The sequence below is a fragment of the Phyllostomus discolor genome, chromosome 4, assembly GCF_004126475.2.
Source record: "Phyllostomus discolor isolate MPI-MPIP mPhyDis1 chromosome 4, mPhyDis1.pri.v3, whole genome shotgun sequence".
NCBI lineage: Eukaryota > Metazoa > Chordata > Mammalia > Chiroptera > Phyllostomidae > Phyllostomus > Phyllostomus discolor.
The window spans coordinates 95,688,186-95,712,027 of NC_040906.2; the positions used below are offsets into that span (position 1 = coordinate 95,688,186).

The 23,842-nt window shown below is 33.2% G+C and overlaps 1 protein-coding gene across 1 annotated transcript in view; it reads right to left on the reverse strand.

Annotated features, from left to right (window-relative positions):
* The window catches only part of ACTR3 (actin related protein 3), a 60,795-nt gene that overhangs the window by 33,387 nt on the left and 3,566 nt on the right, over window positions 1-23,842 (reverse strand). Inside the window, exon 2 of the mRNA XM_036023644.1 lies at window positions 757-812. Coding sequence (XP_035879537.1) covers window positions 757-812 — 56 coding nt within the window. The remainder of the gene's footprint in view (window positions 1-756; window positions 813-23,842) is intronic.

Below are 23,842 nucleotides of genomic sequence, written 5' to 3' on the forward strand. Positions count from 1 at the left end.
ATTATCTAGGAGTTAGCACCACCAAGCAAAGGTTCAAAATGTTTGTCATCTAATAGGCTCAAGTTTTAATTAAAGAGCAGAATAAGTACATCAGAGGTGTTACTATATAACATGCAAAAGGCAAATCATTTGAAAGTCAAAAGCACAAAAGCTTGCCCATCAAGAACCAAATACATAATTTGTACTAACAAATAAAAGCACTAACAAACCAAGTGTAAGAGTATTTTTTAAAAATTATTGAAACAAACTACTGGAGTTGATGGTCAATTAAACATAAATAACACAGAACAACAACACTGTGTGTAGTATTTTATAAATACTTGAAACACCTGAAGTTAACATCAAGATGAGATGCAATCCTTATTTTGAAACGCAGGCTCTTGTCAGGGAAGTTAAGAAGCACAAGGCCCTGCAAGTATTAATCAAATCCACAAACAAAATGAGTCTTCACAGGTGTGTGATGGAGGCAGCACTTCTTAACAGTTAGTTCAAGCACACCCTGTTAACAGTGATGTCTTTAAAGCAGAAAATTCATTTCTTTTCCTTAAAAAGATATTTGGGAGATTTGGTAAATGAAGCTAAACAGAGATCTGAAATGAATGATTACAGGTGCAGAAATGAGGCCACACTTAAACTTCACAAACTATGTATTTAAAGGATTAAATATTACAAAATACAGAAATGATTCCCTCTTACTTTAATTAAGAAAAACGATCTTTAAATCAGTTTATTTCAGGCATAAAAGAAAATACTTACAGGAAGGGATGATAAACTGTGGTTCTGTATTTCCAGCATATCCTAGTTTTGTATACCTGAGAAACAAACAAAAAATGTGTAAGGATTTTACTTACATCTTAACAATTATGAATGTAATTCCTAGATTTCCATTTATTATACAGTGAGGTTCCATGGTAGGTAAATAATACATAAAATTCCATAGCTTAAGTTCATTTAAACACCTCTACTTTCAAAAATTATGAATACCCGTATTTTTTGTTTAAAATCTTCACCCAAAGATATACTTATTGATTTTACAGAGGAAAGGGGAAAAAGAGAGAGAAAGAGAACATCAATATGAAAGAAACATCAGTTGCCTCCCTATGTACCTTGACTAGGTATTGAGCTTACAACCTAGGCATGTACCCTGACCAAGGATCAAACTTACAACCTTTTGGTACAATGCTCCAAAAAACTAAGCCACCCAACCAGGGTAATATCCCTATCTTTTAACCAGAAATTCTACTTCTAGAAATTGATCCTACAGGGATATTCATACATATTTCAGTGAACTAACTTATAATAAGACCATGTTATTGTACATATACGTGTATGTAGATATATATACTGCATCTTTTCTGCTACAATTCTGCTTATAACAGCAAAAGACTAAAAACAACCGAAAAACTCATCAAATGAGAAACTAGTTAAATATGCTAAATTTATACTATGGAATAATATAGAGCGATTTAAACACAGACTGAAGCAGCTCTTTGTGTATTGATAAGAACAATCTCCAAAATGTATTAAGTGAACAAAGCAAGGTACAGAACAATGTTTTAAGTATTCTATATTTGTATAAAAGTAAAGGGACAAGGTAAAGATATATAAAATAATAGTTGATTGTACAGGTATAGAATATTTCTGAAAGAGTACAAAGAAATCAGTAACTGTAGTTGTCCCCAGGGAAGGGATCTGGGGTAGGTGATGGTCAGGGTGAGAAGGGGATTTTAATTGTATATAGTCTCATACCATTTGAATGCATCACTATTTAAAAAATAAATATAATTTTTAAAATGTTTTGCCACAGTGGATACAGCCTATATTCTGACAATAACAAAATAATAAGTAACAAGCAGAACAATGGGGGCTTACTTAGGAGACAGCTGGACACCTTATGGCTATGTGGGAAAAACCTATTAACCATGACCAGGCTTTAAAGAGAAAGTAACATACTATTATATCATTCCATATTCAAACCTACTGCTAAATAGTAGGCAGGCAAATTACTGATATTCTTTGTATTCTAATAATATCCACAGAACTACTTTTCTAATATAAAAGGAGAGAAAATCTCTTAGGGGGTATAAGGCCCCAAACATTGTTTAAGAACCTGAGAGTACCAAATAGAATGAATCATTAAAAATAACAAAAACATAAACTGTTCAAAATGTGATATTGCTCTACTGACTAAACTCCTTCAAAAATTCCCCATGGCCTATGTTTTTTAAATTATGTTTTATTATATTTTTACCATTACTATTTGTTCCCCTTAAACCCTCTCCCACCTCCACCCACCCCATTTCCCTGCAATCACCACACTGTTGTCCATGTCCAGAAGTCGTTTTCTTTTTTGCTAGATCCTTCTACCCCCTAACCCGGCTACCAAGTCTGTCAGCCTGCTCTCTTCTATGGGGCTGTCTCTATTTGGCTTGTTTTGAATATAAACAAACCAAATATCTCTGCAAGGCATACAAGAGAGCTCCTTTAATACCTGGCTCCTGACAGCTTCCCTCAGAGGCCCTGACACCATACCAGACTCCCTCCCTAACCAGAAAACTGCTGAGCTTCTGAGCAGACAACTCATTTCATGCCATGGAGCCACTATTAACACTGTTCTAACTACAGGAAATGAGCTCCTTTCAAACACTGATTACAACATCTAAATTCTTACTCATCCTGAAAAATTCAGGTTAAATATCACCACCTCTGTAAGAAAACTTTAAAAACCTTCCAGATAGTTGATTACCATATTTTCAGACTATAAGGCACACACCCCCAAATTTGGAGGGGGAGGGGTGCATCTTATAGTCCAAATGTAGCTTACCTGGCTCGCTGTGGGGGAGGGGGCAGTGGAGCAGGGTCACAGGTTTTTAAATAGTTTACCACATTTTTTGCTTCAAAAGTTTTTTTCCTATTTTCCTCCTCTACAACCTGGGTGCGTGTTGTAGTCCTAAAAATACGGTACCTCTGCCCTTGTGAGTACAAGTATTATTTAATAATAATTCCTAAGTCTTAAGACTCCCTCATCTGTAAAATAAGAACTCAATACTGTTCACAGTGTCAAATAAGAGAACAAGATAAAGCATTAAGCACAGGACCTGGCACAAAAGACCCATTCAATACATGTCAACTGTAATTACAATTACTCTTTTCATTTACTCTCTCCAATTTTTCCATTCCTCCAATAATCAGATAAAAGCCATGCAAGTACCTGAACTTTTAAATGCTTATAATCATAGTACAAGTTATCCCTTTACCCACAAACCAAAGTCAATCTGCAGAACATTTTTCAGATTATAGCTCATATCTGATATATTTTTATCGCCCTTCCAAATGTTTTTCTTCCAAATCAGAGTCTTTTATTAACATGAAACCTTTGTGTAAAGTAAAACGGAACCCCTGTAATAGATGGATGTCATCATGATTGAAGAGCTCACATTCTCCTGGTTAGAAGACAGGAAAATTAGAATTATTCAAATGCACAAAACAACCATCAACTGGTATGAATCTGTTCCCATTGAATTCATTGAAAATCAACTGTATGATGGTAAAATAAGAGTGCAGAATCATTTAAAACAGTACCTTAAAAAGTAGAGACTACAGTGGTGCTGAGAAGGGTCAACAGTATGCTTAGCCCTTCTGAAGGACAAATGAAACCCTGACTTATCAAAATAAAGGCTTATTTAAAAAAGACACTGCCTAAAACTGTTTGAGCCACAACACCCTAAAAGTCTACTGTCTAACCAACACTCAGAGGGAGGATTAATACCTAATTATTCCTTCTGCTAATCCTTCCATTTTTATTACCATTTGTCACTACAGCAATTCATTATGTACAATACCCTAACAAACACAAAGAACATCTTGTTTCCAATTCTATGACCCCTACAAAGGAGAACAGAATAATCTCCCCAAAAAACTCACTGCTTAACTCAAAAATCTTCACCTAAGAATGTATTGCCTACAAAATTCAGCATAAAAATTGTGCCCATTTCTATAAAATGATTAATTGTAAATAGTTCCTAAAGTCCTTCCCAACAAAAATTATGATTCTGATTCCTTGAGCTGATTAAGGTTCTCCATATTAAGTCCGAATTCTACTTACGTGTCTCCCATTGTTTGCTTCCATGAACACAACTCGAAGTCCACTTCTTTTCCCCTACATGACTTACACATTTTCCCTTCACATAATATCTGTGCTTACACTTCACCCTCTCAAAAAGCTCACAACCTAGGATTCCTCCATGAAGTTTTTCTGATCATTTTAACTATCAGTCAGTCAACCTTTCCTTCAATAAACTATCTCTGCCACTTGTTGAACATGTATACAAGCCTGTATTACTTTTGTGTATAAATGGCATCTCCCAAATATAACACTAAGCTATCTGAGGAAGAAACCATATTACAGTAGAAAGAAAGTCTCTTAAGAAACCTCCATTTAACAAATCACCAGATTAATCAACACTCCACTCTTGGTCAAAATCAAATTCTTTAGGTTGAGCATATTCAGCAATGAATTACTTTTAAAATAAAACCAAAAGAATCATCTAATTAACTTATTAATACAGGAGTCAAAACAAGTATGTTCTTCCTCAAAACACATAAAAACTATATGAAGTATATCAACTATATAAATACATCATTACAACTAGCCATTTCTACCACAATGAAAACCCCATAGCAAAAAATTAATTTTCTAAACTAAAGGGTCGCGGAACGGCCAAATATATTTACTAATGTTCTACTGCCTTGACTTGAAAATTTAAGTAATATTTCTAAAGAACAAAATCATGTAAACCCTAAAGACACTGGATAGAGATCACTAAATTACAGTATTTAGTGATTATTAGAGATGACAATATTTTCACTTTTAAAAATGAGGCAAAATGTCCTAGTTCACTTAACTTTAAAGTTGTTTGGCCTCTAAAAGTTAATTTGGTTCCTGGCCCAAAGAAAAATGTAGTATATAATACAATATTTAAAAAAACGGAGCAAATCATATACTAAAATCTGGAAAAGACTTCCTGAGTTAGGCAGAACACTCAAAAACTTGTCTTTTTCTCTGGTGGACAGCCAAGTGCTAGGTGACAAAATAAGAATTTGACTCTTTAAAAAACAGTCCCTTATACTGTTACAAACTTTCAAAATTGGTTTGGAAACTGGGCTTTGAAATTACAAAAAAAAAAAAATAAAAGTTAAGAAACAAAGTACAGAAAGCATTTAGAAAATATGTCACAAGAATAAAAAAATCAGATTGGGACTACAGAACTGTCAAACTTAAACACAATGCTCATATACAATGAGCAGAGGTTAGAGGCATTTAAGTAGAGGAAGGAAGAGAGATGAGAGGAAATGAGTCTAAGATTTGAGGGAACTGAGTCCAACAGCTAAGTCTAAAAGGATGAACTGAAAAATGAAGTATATTTCCAATCAGTTACATATCAATGGATAAAAAAGTAATATTTAAAAAGCACATTCTAATAAACTGAAGGAAACTTGGATACAGCTAAAAAAAGGTCTGCTTAAAAACGTCATTTAAATTTTCTTTATACAAAATTATTAGAAAAAATATAAAATAGTAATTTTTTTAAACTTTAAAATGAAAGCTTTTCAAATGCATGCATCCATTAACTTAATTTTTATCAATTTTTATACTTAAAATTTTATCAAGACATTGTTACAGTAAACTTTCAAAATGTTTGATGGATACCATAGAAAAGAAACTGAACAAGATGGCAAAAAAGTTCCTTTCACTTTTTGTCTGATTAAAAGAAACTCCTTTCTCAAGGTGGCAAAAGATATTTCATGCAAATAGAAATTAAAAAGAAAGCTGGGCAGCAATACTGACATCTGACAAACAGACTTTAAAAAAACACTACAATAAGAGACAAAGAAAAACACTACATAATGAGAAAAGGAGCGATCCAACAAGAGGATATACACCTTATAAATATTTATGCACCCAAGAGCACCTAAATATGTAAAGCAAATCTTGACAGGCATAAAGGGAGAGGTCAACAGTAACAGTCATAGTAGAGGATTTTTAACACCCCATTGACATCAAAGAACAGATCTTTCAGAGAGAATATCAACAAGGAAACAACAGCTTTAAATGACATAACTATATCAATTAAATCCATCTGATCTATTCAGAGTATCTGACCCCAAAGCAGCAGAATATATATTCTTTCATGTGCACATGGAACATTTTCTAGGACACACCACGTATGAGGACACAAAACAGGTTATCAATATATTTAATAAAATTAATATCAAGCATCTTCTCTGACCATAATGATATAAAACTAGAAATCAGTCACAAGAAAAAAACTGAAAAACACACAAAGACACTAAAGCTAAATAACATGTTACTAAATAATGAATGGGTTAAAAATGAGATCAAGGGAAAAAGAAACCAAAAGATACCTTGAAAAATATGAAAATGGGAACACAATAACCTAAAATCTATGAGCTACAATGAAGCAAGTCCTAAGAGAAAAGGAAATTCACAACGTAACAGGGTTATCTCAAGAAACAAGAGAAATCTCAAATAAACAATCTAAGTTTACAGCTAACGGAATTTTAAAAAGAACAACAAACAAGACCCAAAGTGAGTAAAAGGAAAGAAAGAATTAAGAATCAGAGCAGAAATAAATAAAATAGTCTTAAAAAAATACAAAAGATCAGTAAAACCAAGAGCTTTGAAAAGACAGATAAGATTGACAAACCTTTAACCAGACTCACCAAGAAAAAAGGAGGAACCAAATAAATATAACCAGAAGTGAAAGAGAAGTAACAACTGACACCAAACAAATATAAAGGACTGTAAGAAAGGTTTACAAACAACTGTATGCCAACAAACTGAACGAGATAAAACTGATAAATTCCAAGAAACATACAATCTTCCAAAACTAAATCACGAAGACTCAGAGAGAACCTGAATAGACAGATTACAACTACTAAAATTGAAGCAGTAATCAAAATACTCCCAACGAAAAAAAAAAGTCCTCGACCAGATAATTTCACAGGTGAATTTTACCAAACATTCAAAGGAGAACTAACACCTCTCCTTCTCAAACTACTTCAAAAATTGAAGAGGACAGACTCCTAATGTCATTCTATGAGGCCAGCATTATACTAATTGGAAAACCAGATGAAGACACAACAGAAAAAAGAAAATTATATCCCTGGTAAATAAAGACACTAAAATTCTCAACAAAATATTAACAAACCACATATAACAATACATGAAAAAGATCATACACCATTACAAAGTGGGATTTATTCCAGGATGCAAGGTTGGTACAATAGCTGTATATCAATAAATGTGACACAGCACATAAACAAAATGAAGGCTAAAAGCCATGTAATGATATCAACAGATGAAGAAAACCTTTTGATAAAATCTATCACCCACATACAATAAAAATTCTCAGTAAAGTGAGAAGAGAGAACATACTTCAATGTAATAAAGGCCATATATGACAAACCCACAACCAACATCATATTCAATGGGCAAAAACTGCCAAGTGTTTCCCTTAAGACAGGGAACAAGACAGTGATGTCTGCTTTTATCACTCTTATTCGACATAGTACTGGAAGACTAGCAACAGCAATCAGACAAGAGGAAGAAATAAAAGGCACCCAAATTGGAAAGAAGTAAAATTATCATTGTTTGCAGATGATGTTACTATTTAATCCCATTTACAACTGCTTAAAAACAAAACAAAACAAAACAAAAAACCTAAGAATAAATTTAACCTAGGATGTAAAAGGCCTGTACTGGGAAAATTTTAAGACACTAAAGAAAGAAACTGAAGAACATATAAATAATCGGAAGCATATATCGTGTTCAAGGATAGGAACAATTAACATCATTAAAATGGCCATGCTACCCAAAGCAACCTATAATTCAATGTAATTCCTATCAAGCTACAAATGGCGTATTTCACAGAACTAGAACAAATATTCCAAAAATTTATATGGAGCCACAAAGACCCCAAATAGCCACACAGCAATGCTGAGAAAAAAGAACTTTAAAACAAACACTACAGTAAAAGACAAAAGTATACATGGGGGATGGGGGGGCCATAGCACTTCCTGGAAAGTAATCTGTGGTTCCCCTGATGTTTGCCCCCTGCTATCTGATATCCAACTATACTACACTATCTAACATCAAACTATACTACAAGGCCATAGTATTCAAAACATCATGATACTGCAATAAAAAAAAGACACAGATCAACAGAACAGAATAGAAAGCCCAATAATAAACCCAAGCCTTTACGGCCAATTAATATTTGACAAAGGAGGAAAGTACATATAATGGGACAAAAACAGTCTATTCAATAAAAGGTGCTGAGAAAACTGGGTATGTGCAAAAAATGAAATCAGACCACTTTCTTAGACCACACACAAGCACAAAAACAAAAACCTCAGAATGGATTAATGACTTAAATGTTAAGACTCAAAACCACAAAAATCCTAGAACACAATATAAACAGTACAATCTCAGACATTTCTCATAATATCATTTTTTCTGATATGCCTCTTCAGACAAGGGAAACAAAAGAAAACAATAAACAAATGGGACTATATTACACTAAAAAGTGTATGGACAGTGAAGGAAACCATTAACAAAATGAAAAGACAACACACTGAATGGGAAAATATATTTGCTGATGATATATCTGATCAGGGGTTAAAATCCAAAATTTGTAAAAACTTATAAAACTCAAACCAAAATACAAACAACCCAATTAAAAAATGGGCAAAGGACCTGAAGAAATACTTCTCCAAAGAAAACATACAGATGCCAAACAGACATAAAAAGATGCTCAAAGTCACTAATAATCAGAGAAATGCAAATTACAACCATAATAAGATGTCACCTCACATCTGTCAGAATGGCTATCATCAATAAATAATACAAACAACACATGCTGGTGAGGATGTAGATAAAAGGGAACCCTCGTGCACTGTTGGTAGGAATGCAGACTGGTGCTGCCACTATGGAAAGTAGTACAGAGATACCTCAAAAAATTAAAAATGAAACAAACCTCTGTATGACCCAGCAACTCTACTTCTGGGAATATATCTGAAGAAACTTGAAACAATTTGAAGAATATATGCACCCCTATGTTCACTGCAGCTTGATTTACAACGGCCAAGATATGGAAGCAGCCCAAGTCTGTGTCAGTAGATGAGTGGATAAAAAAGCTGTGGTACATTTACAGAATGGAATACTACTCTGTTATAAAAAAAAAAAAAAAAAAAAAAAAGAAGGAAATCTTACCCTTTGCAAGGGCATGGACAGACCTGTAGAAAGCATTATGCTAAATGAAATAAGCCAGTCAGAGAAGGACAAGTGCCATACAATTTCACTCATATGTGGAATCTAAAAAACTAACAAACAAAAAAGAAACAGGCTCATAGAGAACTGACTGATAGCTCTAAGAGGGAAGTGGGGTTGTGGGACTGGGTGAAAAAAATGAGGTCTAACACACACAAAATAGCAATGAATAGACCCAGGCCAGTATGGTGATTACCAGAGGGAAAAGGGCGTTAGAGAGATAGAAAAGGGTAAAGGAGAGTATTAAGTGGAGACAGGAGTCTTGACGTGGCATGGTGAATATACACTACAATACAACGATGATATATTATAAAATTGTAAATCTGAAACCTATATAATTTTATTAACCAAAGTCACCCCAATAAATTCAACTAAAAAAGAAATTCCTTTCTCTCAATTTGCATTCAATAATTCAAACTCTTTAAATTATAACAACGATGTGACCACTTTATTTAAACTAAGAGCTCTTGCTTTTCATTGACACAGAAAAAAATCAAATTGTAACAAAGCAAATAAAAAATTCCATATCAAATATTTTTATATTAAGAATTTCTCTAAGCATACAAATATAGACCTCTCTTAGTTATAATGTTCTTTAGAATTAAAACTAATACTGACCAAAGACCACAGTGACCATTTTAACCTTACTTTTCCAAATTAAATGTTTTGCTTTGCATTCATAAATTTTGCCAATATAATTTATATTTCCACAGTCCTTGTAATTTTCTATTAAGTTTGTGTGTTCAAAAAAGTCATTTATATAATTAAGCAATTTCAGAAGGCAATACCCAACCAGATATAAAACACAAATATGCAAAAAAGCATTCATACACACAAAATCTTTCTATGGTGCCTTCAGCAAAAACTCTTCCATTAGAAATTTAGCAGACACTTTGATAACAACGCCTCTCATTAAGTTTTAAACAATGGATTAAATAGCTTGGGTTTTTCTTAAATTTGCCATCTGGATAGCCTCATTTGGTAGAGGATTCAGACTTGGGACATTTAACATTTTCAAGAAATTTTCTCAAACTGACCTACAGATTCATGAAGTCCCTATCAAAATCCCAACTAGGTTTTTAAAGAAATAGAAAAATCTATCCCTAAAATTCATGTGGAATCTTAAGGGATCATGAATAGCTAAAACAATCCCAAAAAAGAACTTTGGAGGTCTCACACTTCATGACTTCAAAACTTAATACAAAACTACAGTAACCAAAACCACATGGTACTAACATACAGAAAGAAATACAGACTAATGGAACAGAAAAAAGAACAAGAACAAACTCTCCCATTTATGGTCAAATGATTTTTGGCAAGGGTGCCATAACCATTCAAATGGTGAAAGGAAAGTCTTCTCAACAAATGGTATCAGGGAAAGCTGGAAAACCAGCTAGCTGCAAATGAGTACAATTGGAGCTATTTAACTCAAAATACATCAAACACCTACATGTTAAGAGCTAACACTACAAATCTTTGTGGAAAGCATAGAGAAAAGCTTCATGATACTGGATGTAACAATGATTTCCTGGATGTGACACTAAAAAGCACCAGCAAAAAATATATATAAATTCACTGGACATCATGAAAATTAGCAACTTTTGTACACCAAAGGGCACTTATCAAAAGTGTGAAGGAAAAAGTAGTAAAAACCTTTTCTGAAGAAATAATGACGGAAACTTTCCCAATTCAGTTTAAGACATAAGTGGCTCAAGGAAACCCAAGCAGAATAAATGCAAAGAAAACCACAGTAGGACACATTACCACCAAACTACTGAAAATCAAACAGAACAAGTCTTATAAGCAGTCAGAGAAAAATGGCCCATTAGCAAAAAACAAAAATGCATATTACACCATATTCTTATGAGAAGCTACTGAGACCAGAAGACAGTAGAATAACATTTTTAAAGTGTGAAGTAGGTGAGGAATCAGTGAACTGAGAAATCAATATAAACAAAAACGTCCTTCAACAAATGAAAGTTGACAATAAAGACAATGCAAGATGTCTTCTATTCTTTGCATGAAGTTTTAAATTATTAACTCTAAATGGTGAGTAGTAACTTTTTTAAAAGATGTACATTGTAATCCCTAATCACTAAAAAAAATTGAAAAGATTTTTAAAAGTCAAACAATAAATCAAATGGAGTTCTAAGAAATTCAAATGATATAAAAAAAGTGGGAAAAAGGAAAAGGAAAGGACAAGCAACAAAGAGAACAATTTTTTAAAAATCAATGAATACCCTGGCTGGCATAGCTCAGTGGATTGAACGCGGGCTGGGAACCAAAGTGTCCCAGGTTCGATTCCCAGCCAGGGTACATTCCTGGGTTGCAGGCCATAACCCCCAGCAACCGCACATTGATGTTTCTCTCTCTCTCTCTCTCTCTCTCTCTCTCTCTCTCTCTCTCTCCCCCTCCCTCCCTTCTCTCTCTAAATAAATAAATAAATAAATAAATAAAATCAATGAATAAAATGGTATACCTAAATTCAACCAAATCAATTATCACATTACATTAACTCTCCTATTAAAAGGATAAAAATAGAACATTTTTTTAAGATAAGCCCCAACTACATGTTCTCCGTATGACATGCATTTTAAATAGAGATGGAGAATGTAAAAAGATGTATGGAAAGCAAACAGTAAGCATAAGAAGGCTGGAGGGGCTATATTGGTATCAGATAAAACAATTAAGAAAAAAAGTAACACCAGAGATAAAGAAAAATTTTGTAATTATAAAGAGTAAAATAATCAAGAAGACAGCATACACTTAAATATAAAAGAAACGCTGTCATCTGGTCTCTCAGTAACCGATAATTAAATTATCCCCCCCAAAGAAAAATTAGTGAAGGCACATAGAGGATCAATGCCAACAACCATTATGACCTGACATTTATAGAATATACACTTAAAAACTGCAGAATGTGAATTCTTACTAAGTACATATGGTATATTCATTTGGACATATATTCATCAGCAAACTGACCCGAAGGCCAAATCTAGCCTGTGCTCTGTTTTGGTGTCACAGGTCAGTTTTAAATGGCTTTTATATTTCTGAAGGGGTAGGAATGGCGGATAAGGGAGGGAAAGAAGCAGCAGCAGCAGGGACAAAAACTGTATGTGATCCACAAATCCTAAACTATTTACTATCTGGCCCTTTACAGAAAAGGCATGCCAATCCCTGCCCTGGACCAAATGCTAAGCCATAAAACAAGTCTCAAAAATATTAAAATATTAAAATATTATTATTAAAATAATAAATAACTGATGTTCTCTGACTACAAATAAGTTAGAAAACAATAGCAGTACCTAGAAAAACCCCAAATAGCTAGAAATTAAACACACTTCTAAACGTAATTGATGAAGTCAAAGCAATCACAAGGGAAATTAGAAAATATTTCAAGTTGATTAGTAATGAAATTTTTTTTAAAAATCAAAATTTGTGGGATGCAGCTAAAAGCAGTGCCTAGAGGGAAATTAACAACTTTTAAGTGCTTATGCTAGAAAAAATATATAAAGGTCTAAAGTCAACGACCTAAGATTCCGATTCTACCCTAAAAAGCTAGGAGAAGGACAGCCAAGGAAATCCAAAGTAAATGGAAGAAAGTAAACTAGTAAGCCTAAGGCCAGAAATCAAGTTAATAGGAAACCAACAGAGAACATTAACAGGTCAAGAGTTGATTCTTTGAAAAGATCTGTTAGGCTGATCAAGAAAAATAAAATATAAAAATAGCCAACATGACGAATGAAAAACTGGTTAACCCTATATACCATACAGACATCAAAAGGATAAAAAAAGAGTATAAAAAAACCATTGTATCAAATTAAACAACTAAGATGTAATGGGAAGATTCTTTGAAAAACTTACCAAAATCAACACAAGATGACACAAAATCTATTTGAATAACCCCATAGCTATCAATTATCAGTAACCTTACCAAAAAGCAAACTCCAGGCTCAGATGGTTTCACTGGTAAATTCTGTAACACATTTAAGGAAAATACAACACTAATTTTATATAAAGCACTTTTAAATAATAGAGGAAATCCATTCCAAATTCTTTCATGAGGACAGAATAATTCTATTATCAAAATCATATAAAAACATTCCAACTAAAAAAAAAAAAATGGCAGACCAACATCTTCGATGTTGACTTGAATACAGGGGGTTAGAGGTGCCAACCCCTCTGCAGTCAAAAATCCACATATAATTTTTGAATCCCCCAAAACTTAACTAAGAGCCCACTCTTAGTCAATTAATATACTTTGTGTGTTACATATTATATACTGTATTCTTACAATAAAATCAGCTAGAGAAAAAATGTTAATATAAGGAAAACAGATTTTTGTATTAAAAAAATATGTGGACTTTAACAGTTCAAACCTATGTTCAAATATCAACTGTAGATGTAAAAATCCTTAACCAAACAAATACAGCAATATGCAAAAAAGATAAGATACCACAACTAAGTAGGACTTAGATAAAGAATGCAACCTCGGTTTAACAGTTGAAAAATCCAACCTCACATTTTAGAAAATCTCAATAAATTTAACTCGTTTAAAGACTAGTCCCAAAGACAATTCATGCACAGACATGTATATATATTACTTTAATTTAAAACATGTCATTGGCTTATCTCAGAACTCAAATTATGAATCCACTTCACTTGTTTATACTATCCTACACTTAAAAATGAAAGTGTCATTTTCTAAAATGAATTTTAAAGAGGCTATAAAATGAAAAAGGCAAAGCTATCCAATCTAAGTTTACAAAAACTCCCAAGGTAAGTATAATATTTTGAAAAACTAAACCAAAACTTTCCTTTGTGGTCAAGGAAAGCAAGGTAAATATTTAAAAAAAAAATCTCCCTGGATTATGGAAGCAATGAAAAAAAAAAGAAAGAAAACAATGCTGATTTTGTCTCCATGGGAGGAAAAGGGACTTGGCAATTGCTTAAAGAAGGGAACACAATAAAAAGGAGAGAATTCAAAAGCGCTTTTTAATTTAACAAAGATTTGATGGCTAGAACAGGAGTAGAAATGTTATAAAATTAGCCCTGGCTGGCGTAGTTCAGTGAATTGAGCACTGGCCTGACAACCAAAGGGTCACCAGTTTGATTCCCAGTCAGGGCACATGCCTGGGTTGTGGGCCAGGGTCCCCAGTAGGAGGGTGCACGTGCGTGAGAGGCAACCACACGTTTATGTTTCTCTCCCTATTTCCCTCCCCCTCTCTCTAAAAATAAATAAAATCTTAAAAAAAGAGAGAGAAATGTAGTAAACTTAGCAAGAAGGAAAGACTGGACTGATAGAAATATAGTCTGGTCTTTTGGCAAAAAAAAAATGAGTTTTATAGAAGAAATGGTTAATCTATTATTATGATCCTTCCTAACTGCCTCTGGGGAGAGGAAAAGTCTTGTTGATAGTCAACAACAATGTACTTTTACTGTTAAGAAAACCAAGAGAGATTAAACATAGTAAACTGTTAACAGGTAAGAATTCTGATAAACAGGAGCATATTGTTATGTTAATCACTGTACTTTTCTAAAACTGTTGAATGGAAGAGCCTGGCCTCCTCTGAGTCAACAGAAACCACATTCTATTAATCTTTTTAGGCCTAAAAAAGTACAATCTAATTCCTTTTCAGTACTGGCTAGTAAAGAACATGAACCTTAGAATCAAAAAGTCATGAGTGAAATGTCTGTTTCAGCATCTACTATGTTGTGATCATAGACTTTATTTCCAATGCATAAGGAATAAAAGTGAATTCACAAGGATGTTATGAGGATTGAAGAACAGAGTGACTGGAACTAAGTGTTCAGCCCAGCAACCTCCTTCTCCAGGCGGTTTTCCTTTATCCATAGGGCTCCTTTTATTCTTCTATCCATCCCTGTAATTACTTTTTCAAAGATTCTTGGCAATGTTTTCCCAAACTTTCTGCTAGTACACCAACGCAACTACCCACCACTAAAGATGTAAATAACAGGAGTCAATACTTGTCTTCTGAAAGAAGCCAATCAAAAACAGCCATAGACCATTTATAGGAAATAGCCAGAACAGGCAAGACAAAGTAAATTAGTGGTTGCCAAGGGCTGATAGCAGGGAGAATGGAAAGTTGATGGCTAGTGGGTATAAAATTTTTGGGGGGTGATGAAAATATTAATCCTGAAATAAGGCAGAATTTAAATAAATAACATAAACTACTTGCTGTCCTACCGAGCAAGTAAGGCAATCCTAACTGTCCTCTCCCCCTCAAATATTGTGGAACTCTTTCCTGACTTCCCTTCATCAATAAAATATTTACTGGGAATTATCAAATACTGTGCACAAGGTCGTAACTTGGAGAGAAGGCAAACAAAAAAGACATGCTACCATCCTAGAACTTTCAACTTAGTTTACATATCTTACATTGATCGTCTTCCTTCCCTTCCACCTATCATATCTTATTTATGCTCTTCCAAGCATTTGGTCAAGTTCAGCTCCTTGATAAACCACCCTCCAAATCCTACAGCCCTTATTAACTTCCCCAAACAACTGAACACTAAAACACCATCCTTAATTATTTCACATACATTAGTTTTATCTCTGGAACTAAACTGTAATCCAAGTGTAAGATCATGCTAGTTTTCTGTATATACCATAGCACTGAGCATAGAACTGAGAATATTCTAAGAGTTAAATAAGTAATTATGTTCAATATACTTATGTAATTATAACCATAGCTGCCATTAATTATTATGTCAACTATTTTTGCTACATGCTTTATATTACACTAATCTTTATCATAACCCCATATAATAGCTGGACTATCTTATCTTTGTTTACATAATATTGGGAAACTGCAGCTCAAAAAAGCCACTTCAGAAAAGTAGTAAAGCCAGATTTGACTCAAGTATCTATAATCCTCCAAAGTCAATGCTCTTTTGTAGTTTCCCTTAAACATGGGTAGTTGCAACCAAAATAAAACCTGAGAAAGAACAGTATAGTTTAGCATGCTAGCTATGTGATCTTTGGCAAGTAATTTATACTCTGTGTCAGGTTCATCTATAAAAGAGTAACAGTATCTAACTCAATAGGGTTAGGTATCAAATAAATTAACATACGTAAAGCAATTAGAACAGTTCCTGGTACATAGTATGCACTATATAACTACTGGCTTCTACTTCTAGCTTGATAATTCACCATAATAAAGCCATCATATATACTCTCTACTTTCAATAAGCCTAGTTTATGATAGTTATGGTTTCATACTACCTGCAACATAAATACAAAAGTTAGTGTAGAATTCAAGAACCTTCAAAATTCCATAGTCCAGCTCTAACATATATTTTTAATTTAATTCAACTCAAGAAGCACTTACTGAGCATCTACCATATATCAGACTCTTCCACTACTTCCCTGTACCATATCAATCATTTCAATTCTTTTGTGTACCATATGTACATTACTAATTCCTTGTATATCAAACCTAACATACACAAATTCAACCTTTACTCTTTCCCCACCTCCTTTTGTTTCCTCTCACAGTTCTCTCACCTGGTACACTAGCCTTATAGCTGCCTATCAATCATTTACTCATCTTTGAAGGCCTACTTAAGTTATTATCTCTACCAGGAAAGCTTTTTTCATCTTCCCTGGAAAATATAAATGCTCCTGCACCTGTAATTCCAAAAAGTTTAATTAATGCCTTCCAGTGCATTTACCACATTGTCATAATTACCTGTGCACATGTGAGCTTCCTAAAGGTAGGCACCGTTTTCTATTCATCTTTATACTCCCCACAACAAAAAGTATTGCAGAAGTATTTATTTGCCTAGTTGATGCTTACCAAATATTTACTGAAGACCAATTTCTCCAACTACAAACAAAGAGATGCATAAGCTATTTCCTTCCTTTCATATGTGTATCTCATTATCTTTTGAAACAAATGAGTGCAGCTCAAATTATTTAAATTATAACTCTGGTTCACTATTTAAAAAAAAAACTAAAGAACTAGCCACTCATATTACTGCATTAATAGATCCTATTTTCCAAAATATTCCATAATCACAAAATTATTAGACCATTCTACATCTGTTCTAACAAAAATCCTCTACTATTCACACCATCAATTATTCCTTTTAAAAAAGAAACCTGCTCTTTCACGTGTTTAGAATGAACACAAATTCTAAGGGTTTTTGCACTTTTGGGAAAGAATGTTAATTCAAACTGCTAGTTAGTAACAGATCAAGCAGTAATTAAAATGAAATAATAAATTTAAGGCAACGTAAAGAAAAATGGTCAACATATTTCCCCATACCAGTCTTTTTCCCTACAGTGGACACTCTCATCTTCTGCCAGCATGGAATCCCCATTCCTATTCTGAAGGACCCACCTATTTTTAAGACTTGGCTGGAGGCAAAACATCACACCCTATTACAGGAGGGAACTATCATTCCCTTGGTGTCAGCTACTATACATGATATGATCTATGTCAAGCCAATCTGAGGTTAGGTCAGAACCTTAAATCTTGACAAGATGAAGAGATGGGTTAGAATTCATATGGCTAGTGTCTAGTTAATAGAATCCTGCAGACCTTCGGCAGCATAACTTTGGTGGCAGACTGTTGTTACCCAGCCTCCCTTTTTGTCTGCTTTTCTGAGCCTGGTTCTCCAACCTCATCAATTTTGTGATCGACACCACAGCCTTTCAAGTAATTCTTTTGTTTGTTTGTTTGTTTATATTAGCTAGAGTCATTTTGTTATTTGCATCCAAAATTTCTCACTTGTACAGCAACGAGCTACATTTCTCTTACTTCCCAGAATCTTCCCATCAATTAATTATACATTCTGTTCACTTAAATTAAAAAATCAAACCTTTGTTTTTGTCATTGTTTTTTAAGTAACTTTCCTGACAGCAAGGCAATCTAAAACAAGCAAGGCAGGCTCCTATAAAGTCATTTTGGAAGCAATAAAATTTTCAACTAATCTTTTAAACAAACAATAAATTAACAACAACAACAAAAAAAAGGCAAGGAAAAAAGTCCCATAAGGTCTCTCTTCTTTGCTCTGCTACCTCTACCATTTTTCATTATTACACAGCAAAATTTTAAAATACTTTCAAGCAGGAAACATACAAGCTTTTACTAAAACTCTGTGGGGTTTTTTTTTATAAAAAAAAAAAATGCATCTAAGCCCATCATATACTCCAGAGAGAATAATCTCTTTAATTCTAAAAACTTTCTAGTAACCCATGTGTTTCCCTTAATCTATATATTAAGTCTTCTGAGTCTAATTAAAATAATCTAACAGTCCTATATTATTAAGTTATTCTTAGGTTGAACTATTTCATTTCTGTGTTTTATGTAGTCATTTATGAGGGGATTGACTTTTTTAAAGCATCCAATATTCCTTTTCAAATTGCAGCTTCAGAAATATATATGCCTTCATTTTAAAGTTATATGTAATTAAACATCATTTCCTCAATTGAACTGTCCTGAATTAACCAGTAATTGTAAGTTTTATTGTGTTAGATATAATGTATGCCCTTGCAATATTCACACAACTAATAAATAAGTCTATGTCATTTAACATGCACGTGTTTCAGGTTAATCAAAGTAATAAATTAGTCACTAAGACATCTCTATATATTTCATATTTGTACTAAAAATTAGTTCTAAAAACAGATTTATATATATATTTATATCCAAACATGCTTGAAAAACTGGGTTAACAATTTAACCACCCTTGTTGTATATATCCCAGCTGGGAACAGTATAGCAGCTGACTCTGGAATTAAGACTGCCTCAGGGCTCAAATTCTAGGTTTACTGCTCAACTGTATCCACTATTTACTTTAGCAAGTTACTTAAACTCTCTATACCTCAGTTTCCTCATCTTTAAAATGATAATAGCCCTGCCTGGCGTAGCTCAGTGGATTGAGCGTGGGCTGCGAACCAAAGTGTTGCAGGTTCGATTCCCAGCCAGGGTACATGCTTGGGTTGCAGGCCATAACCCCCAGCAACCCCACTCTGTTTTTCTTTCTTTCTTTCTCTTTCTCTCTCTCTCTCAAAAAAAAGTGAATAAATAAAAAAAATCTTAACAAACTGATAACAGTAGTTGCTTTATAAGGTTTCTAAAAAGGTTATGAACAATTATCTCAAAAAGTAAAATTATTAAAGTACCTTGAAATGTCTCATCTGTACACATCCCATGTAAATAACTGAAATCCAAAACTAAAATATATCTAAGATTTATATGACTAAAAAAATAAAAAGCATATTTCTTTATAAAGAGCATTCATTCTATGAAAATCTTCTCTAAACTTACTTTAAAATGTTATGTTGGGGAACATAAAATTAGTTTTTCTTATCTCTCATATAATACGTGTTTGTATTACAACAAAAACACTAAAGAATTTCGATGCTAAGCACTGCATCAGGCCTCAACCAAAACTACCTTAATAAATAACATACATTATATTATACCAACTACTAATAAGATATTTCAACTACTATAACCCATGAATGTGAACACTCCAAATAAAATTTAAGAAAATTTTACAATGATGTCAATTAAAAATTAGGAACACTCCTGAAAAACTTTTCTCAATTCTGGACCTCTACTTCATTTGTAAAGTGTTTTAAATTATTTCTCAAATTATCTTTCAGCTCCGTATTTTAATGTGAGTCATTAGGCACTTCCCTTAATTCACAAAAAGTGTCACAAGTACAAATTAAATTCTATTTTTGTAGCCTTGAAGTAAATGAATTTGAAAAATGCATATACAGAAAAAAATGCTCTGTATTTAATACTAAGCTCTAAAAGTTTAAATGAGCGAACGCTTGTATTTTATCACAGACCCATACTATAGTTTATGTTTTAAAATAATTTCAAAAATCAACCCTAAACTGAATTTCCCCCTTTTAAGATTTTATCTTCCTTGTAGCAACCTCTCATTCACAGTAATTAATGTAACTTACAAAGTCTTAAAGACACTCTTCACAAAGGGCAAGAAGCCTTCAAGAAGAGAATGTTTAACTACAGAATATTCAGCACAAGAGCAGATGGAAAAAATGTATTTTTGAGGTATGTTTCAGGGATAGGGAAAAGAAGCAAAAGGGAAAAAGAACATATTTGACCATACAAATTCAAAGCTGTTCCTTTCCTGGTTGCAAGGTGTAAATTCAAGAATGACTTGAATTTAAGTCAACAGTTTGAAATTTTTTAGAAACAATTTTTGAAAGAAAATTGTTAAAATTCTGCAAAAATGGTCCTTTGGAAAAATTAGAGTATTTGTCTTTTTGCTCTGGTACAATTCAACTATGTAGGTACCTTTTATATATTTTATGATATAAAGGCCCACATAAAGATATAAAACAAATAGCACATTATTCTATTATGAAGAACCAAACTTAAAACATTATTCCACTAACATCCCCTTATCTTGCTTTGTTACTAAATAATGTATTTACAAGTGATTGGTAAGCTACAAAGCACATTAATGTAATATTACCATATTACTTAACTGCTTTACTCTTGCCTCTTCATATCAGTGGCTATTACAGATCAGTAGTGTTATGAAAAAGCCAACAAGTTCCAATAGAATTACTGGGGAGTATTCAAATGCCTTTTTTTAAAGAAGAATTTTGTTTCAAAAACCATACTGCTTAGAGCTACATTTTAACCATTCTGCATTTCTGTCCTAGTCCAAGCATTTATCAGCTTCCACATATTGGAGGAGGGAAAGTTAAGGAGGTATACTGTGTGGAGGAAAATTTAGCCGTATTTTGAGCAAATCCTCCTCCTAAGCAGAAAGAAAGGGTGAGAGAAGACAAAGGCTGTCAGCATGGCTGATCTCTCACCCCTTCAAGCCACATGTGTTCAATCATGCTTCTCACTCTGATATTCAGGAAGCCATATCACATATTCAAGATTTTTGATAAGAAGGAACATTAACATTTAACCTTTTGTTTTCTCTTTAAATTGTCATTTTATTAGCTTCAATGTACAAATTATAGGAATACTTGCCAAATTCTCCCCTTCATTCCTTAAGCTCCTGTATTTTTAACTTCCTCTAGAATATTTCCAATTATGGATCATGATTCCAAAATCTCTAACATGTTTCAATTTTACTCAGCTTCTTAAAATCAACTCCCTTATGCCCCACTCAAATTCACAATCAGTAAAATATTCACTGATGCCTATTTACAATCCACTACAACCAACTGCCAAGTCTTAGTTATACACCTCCACTATGCAACGAAATGAAGTAAGCAAAAGCACTGCAGGAGAAAAAACAAGCATGACACCGTGTTCCTTTCCTTAAAATCTTCAATTCAATAATAAAAGGTCATTTTTATTGATAATTGAAATAATTACAATGTATTGAGCTCTTACTATGTGCCAATCACTGTGCTGAGCCACTTTCATTATCTTAAAAAAAAAATTGAGATACTATGATGTCCAAATAACACATAGAAAGTACTATATTGTCCAAATTAACAGAAGGGAAAAATAAGACCTGCAGAATTCAAAGGGTCCAGCTTCAGGTCATCCTAAATGGTAGAGCTTGAATTGAAAAACAACTATCACTTACAAAAGACCTTGCTGACCATAAATAAACAATCCAAAACAATGCCGTAAGATAGGTACAAATTAAACAAAAGTAGCAACCTTTCCCAAATTCTCTCTTCTGCTCCATTCCCACTGTCAATACCCTGTATTTCAGCCGTCTCTGCAAAGCTGGCACTTAGAGGGCTTCTTAAAAATATCTAAGAAGCCTATTTAAATCAATATTCCAAGGCCCAATCCTTGAAATCCTGAGTCACTGGGTATGGGTATTTCTGAAGCAGTTTCTTAAACCACACCCCTAATTCTTGCTCATTCATTCTACAAAGATTTAAGTTCTTACTCTGAGCCAAGTTTCATTAACTGCATCCCAAATACCTCTTTTACATCTGATCCTACTGTATTGCACCCTGAAAATATTCTGAAATCCCTATTTTCAAAATTTCACTTCTCTCTGAGATTTTTATTATTTATCAAGTAAAATTATTTTGAATCAAAGTTCTACTGACGTATAAGGAACACCTGGGTACACAGTAAGTACTCAATAAATGTTAGTATCTTTTCACATTACATAATCTAGTCTGCTTTATGTTATTATGTAGTCCTCAATTCATAAGGGAGGTGGTACAACACATGCTAAGAGGGTTACAAACAAGAACCAGTTATTCTCCCCTTTTTCCTATATATGCTTTACCCTCTGCATCCTTCCAAATCCTTAAAAAGAGACCTCATATCCTACCTTCACTAAATGTTCCTTGACTAATGACAATGGTCTCATTCTTCCCTTACAACCTACAGAATAGGTATTACTGTCAGAAAAGTATCTTAATATTTGATTAATGTAGTCTTCTACCATGCTCTAGTTGTTTAAAAATGATTTATATCTCTTGTCTCATTAAAATTCTTGAGAACAGACTGTATTATACATTTTCATTATATTTCCAAGAGTGCCTGGCCTGCTGCTAAGAATATACACATAATTCTGGGTTAATATTAGCTGTTAGTACCTGATAAAACCTTTTTTGTTTCTCTCCTCTATTTTATAAGAGAATACATTTTTTTCTGGGGAATAAATTTAAGTTACAAGGAAATAAGGCTAGGAATCCACATATCCAAGAAAAAAAATCCTAAGTCAGAAAGATTTACTGTTTATTTAGGAGACATGCACAGTAATGTTTCTCTAATTAATTAAAATAAATGCATAATGCTAGGGTTTTTAAAGATTAAACAAGAATAAATAATGTTAACATTACTAATAAAGTAAAGTACACAGTTATGAAAAGTCCCCATGGTACAATAGAGAAAACATAGGACTTAGGTACAGAACTGAAGTAAAAATAGCAACCCTCACCAGCTGCTAACTACATGACATTTAAAAAGCAATTTCAATTTTCTAATCCAGTTTTCTCACTTGTAAAATTAGGTTAAAAAAAAAAGCTGTCACAAGATTAAATAAGATAAGGTAAATAAAAAGCCTGGCCAGTACATCTACTGGTGGATCCTTCCCTTCTATGCTTAAAAATAAAATTTGACGTATATTTTACAATAAGGCTGGAAAGTTCATTAGATGCAATATATACCCAATCCAAAAATCAACGTTTCAACACAAAGTAGAAAAAGAAAGGAGAAAGACTTTAGGAAAATGTAAAGACGACTCTAACTTCTCAAAAAGAACATGTCTGTTACACTTACTTCAAACAGTATACAAAACATGACCAATGAAGAAATAAAAATTTTAATAAACTTTTTTGAGCTAACAAGATATTGTGAATGTTTCTTCCCTTGAAGATGGCTGAAGAAATATGGAGCATTATAAAATATTATATACAGAATTTATGTAAGAAACATGAACTTTCTTATGTTTCCCCCTATGCACTCAGCTCTTCCCCTCTGCTTTTGAGATCATCCCATCTATCCTCATTGCTAGAATGTGACTACAAGGATGAATAAA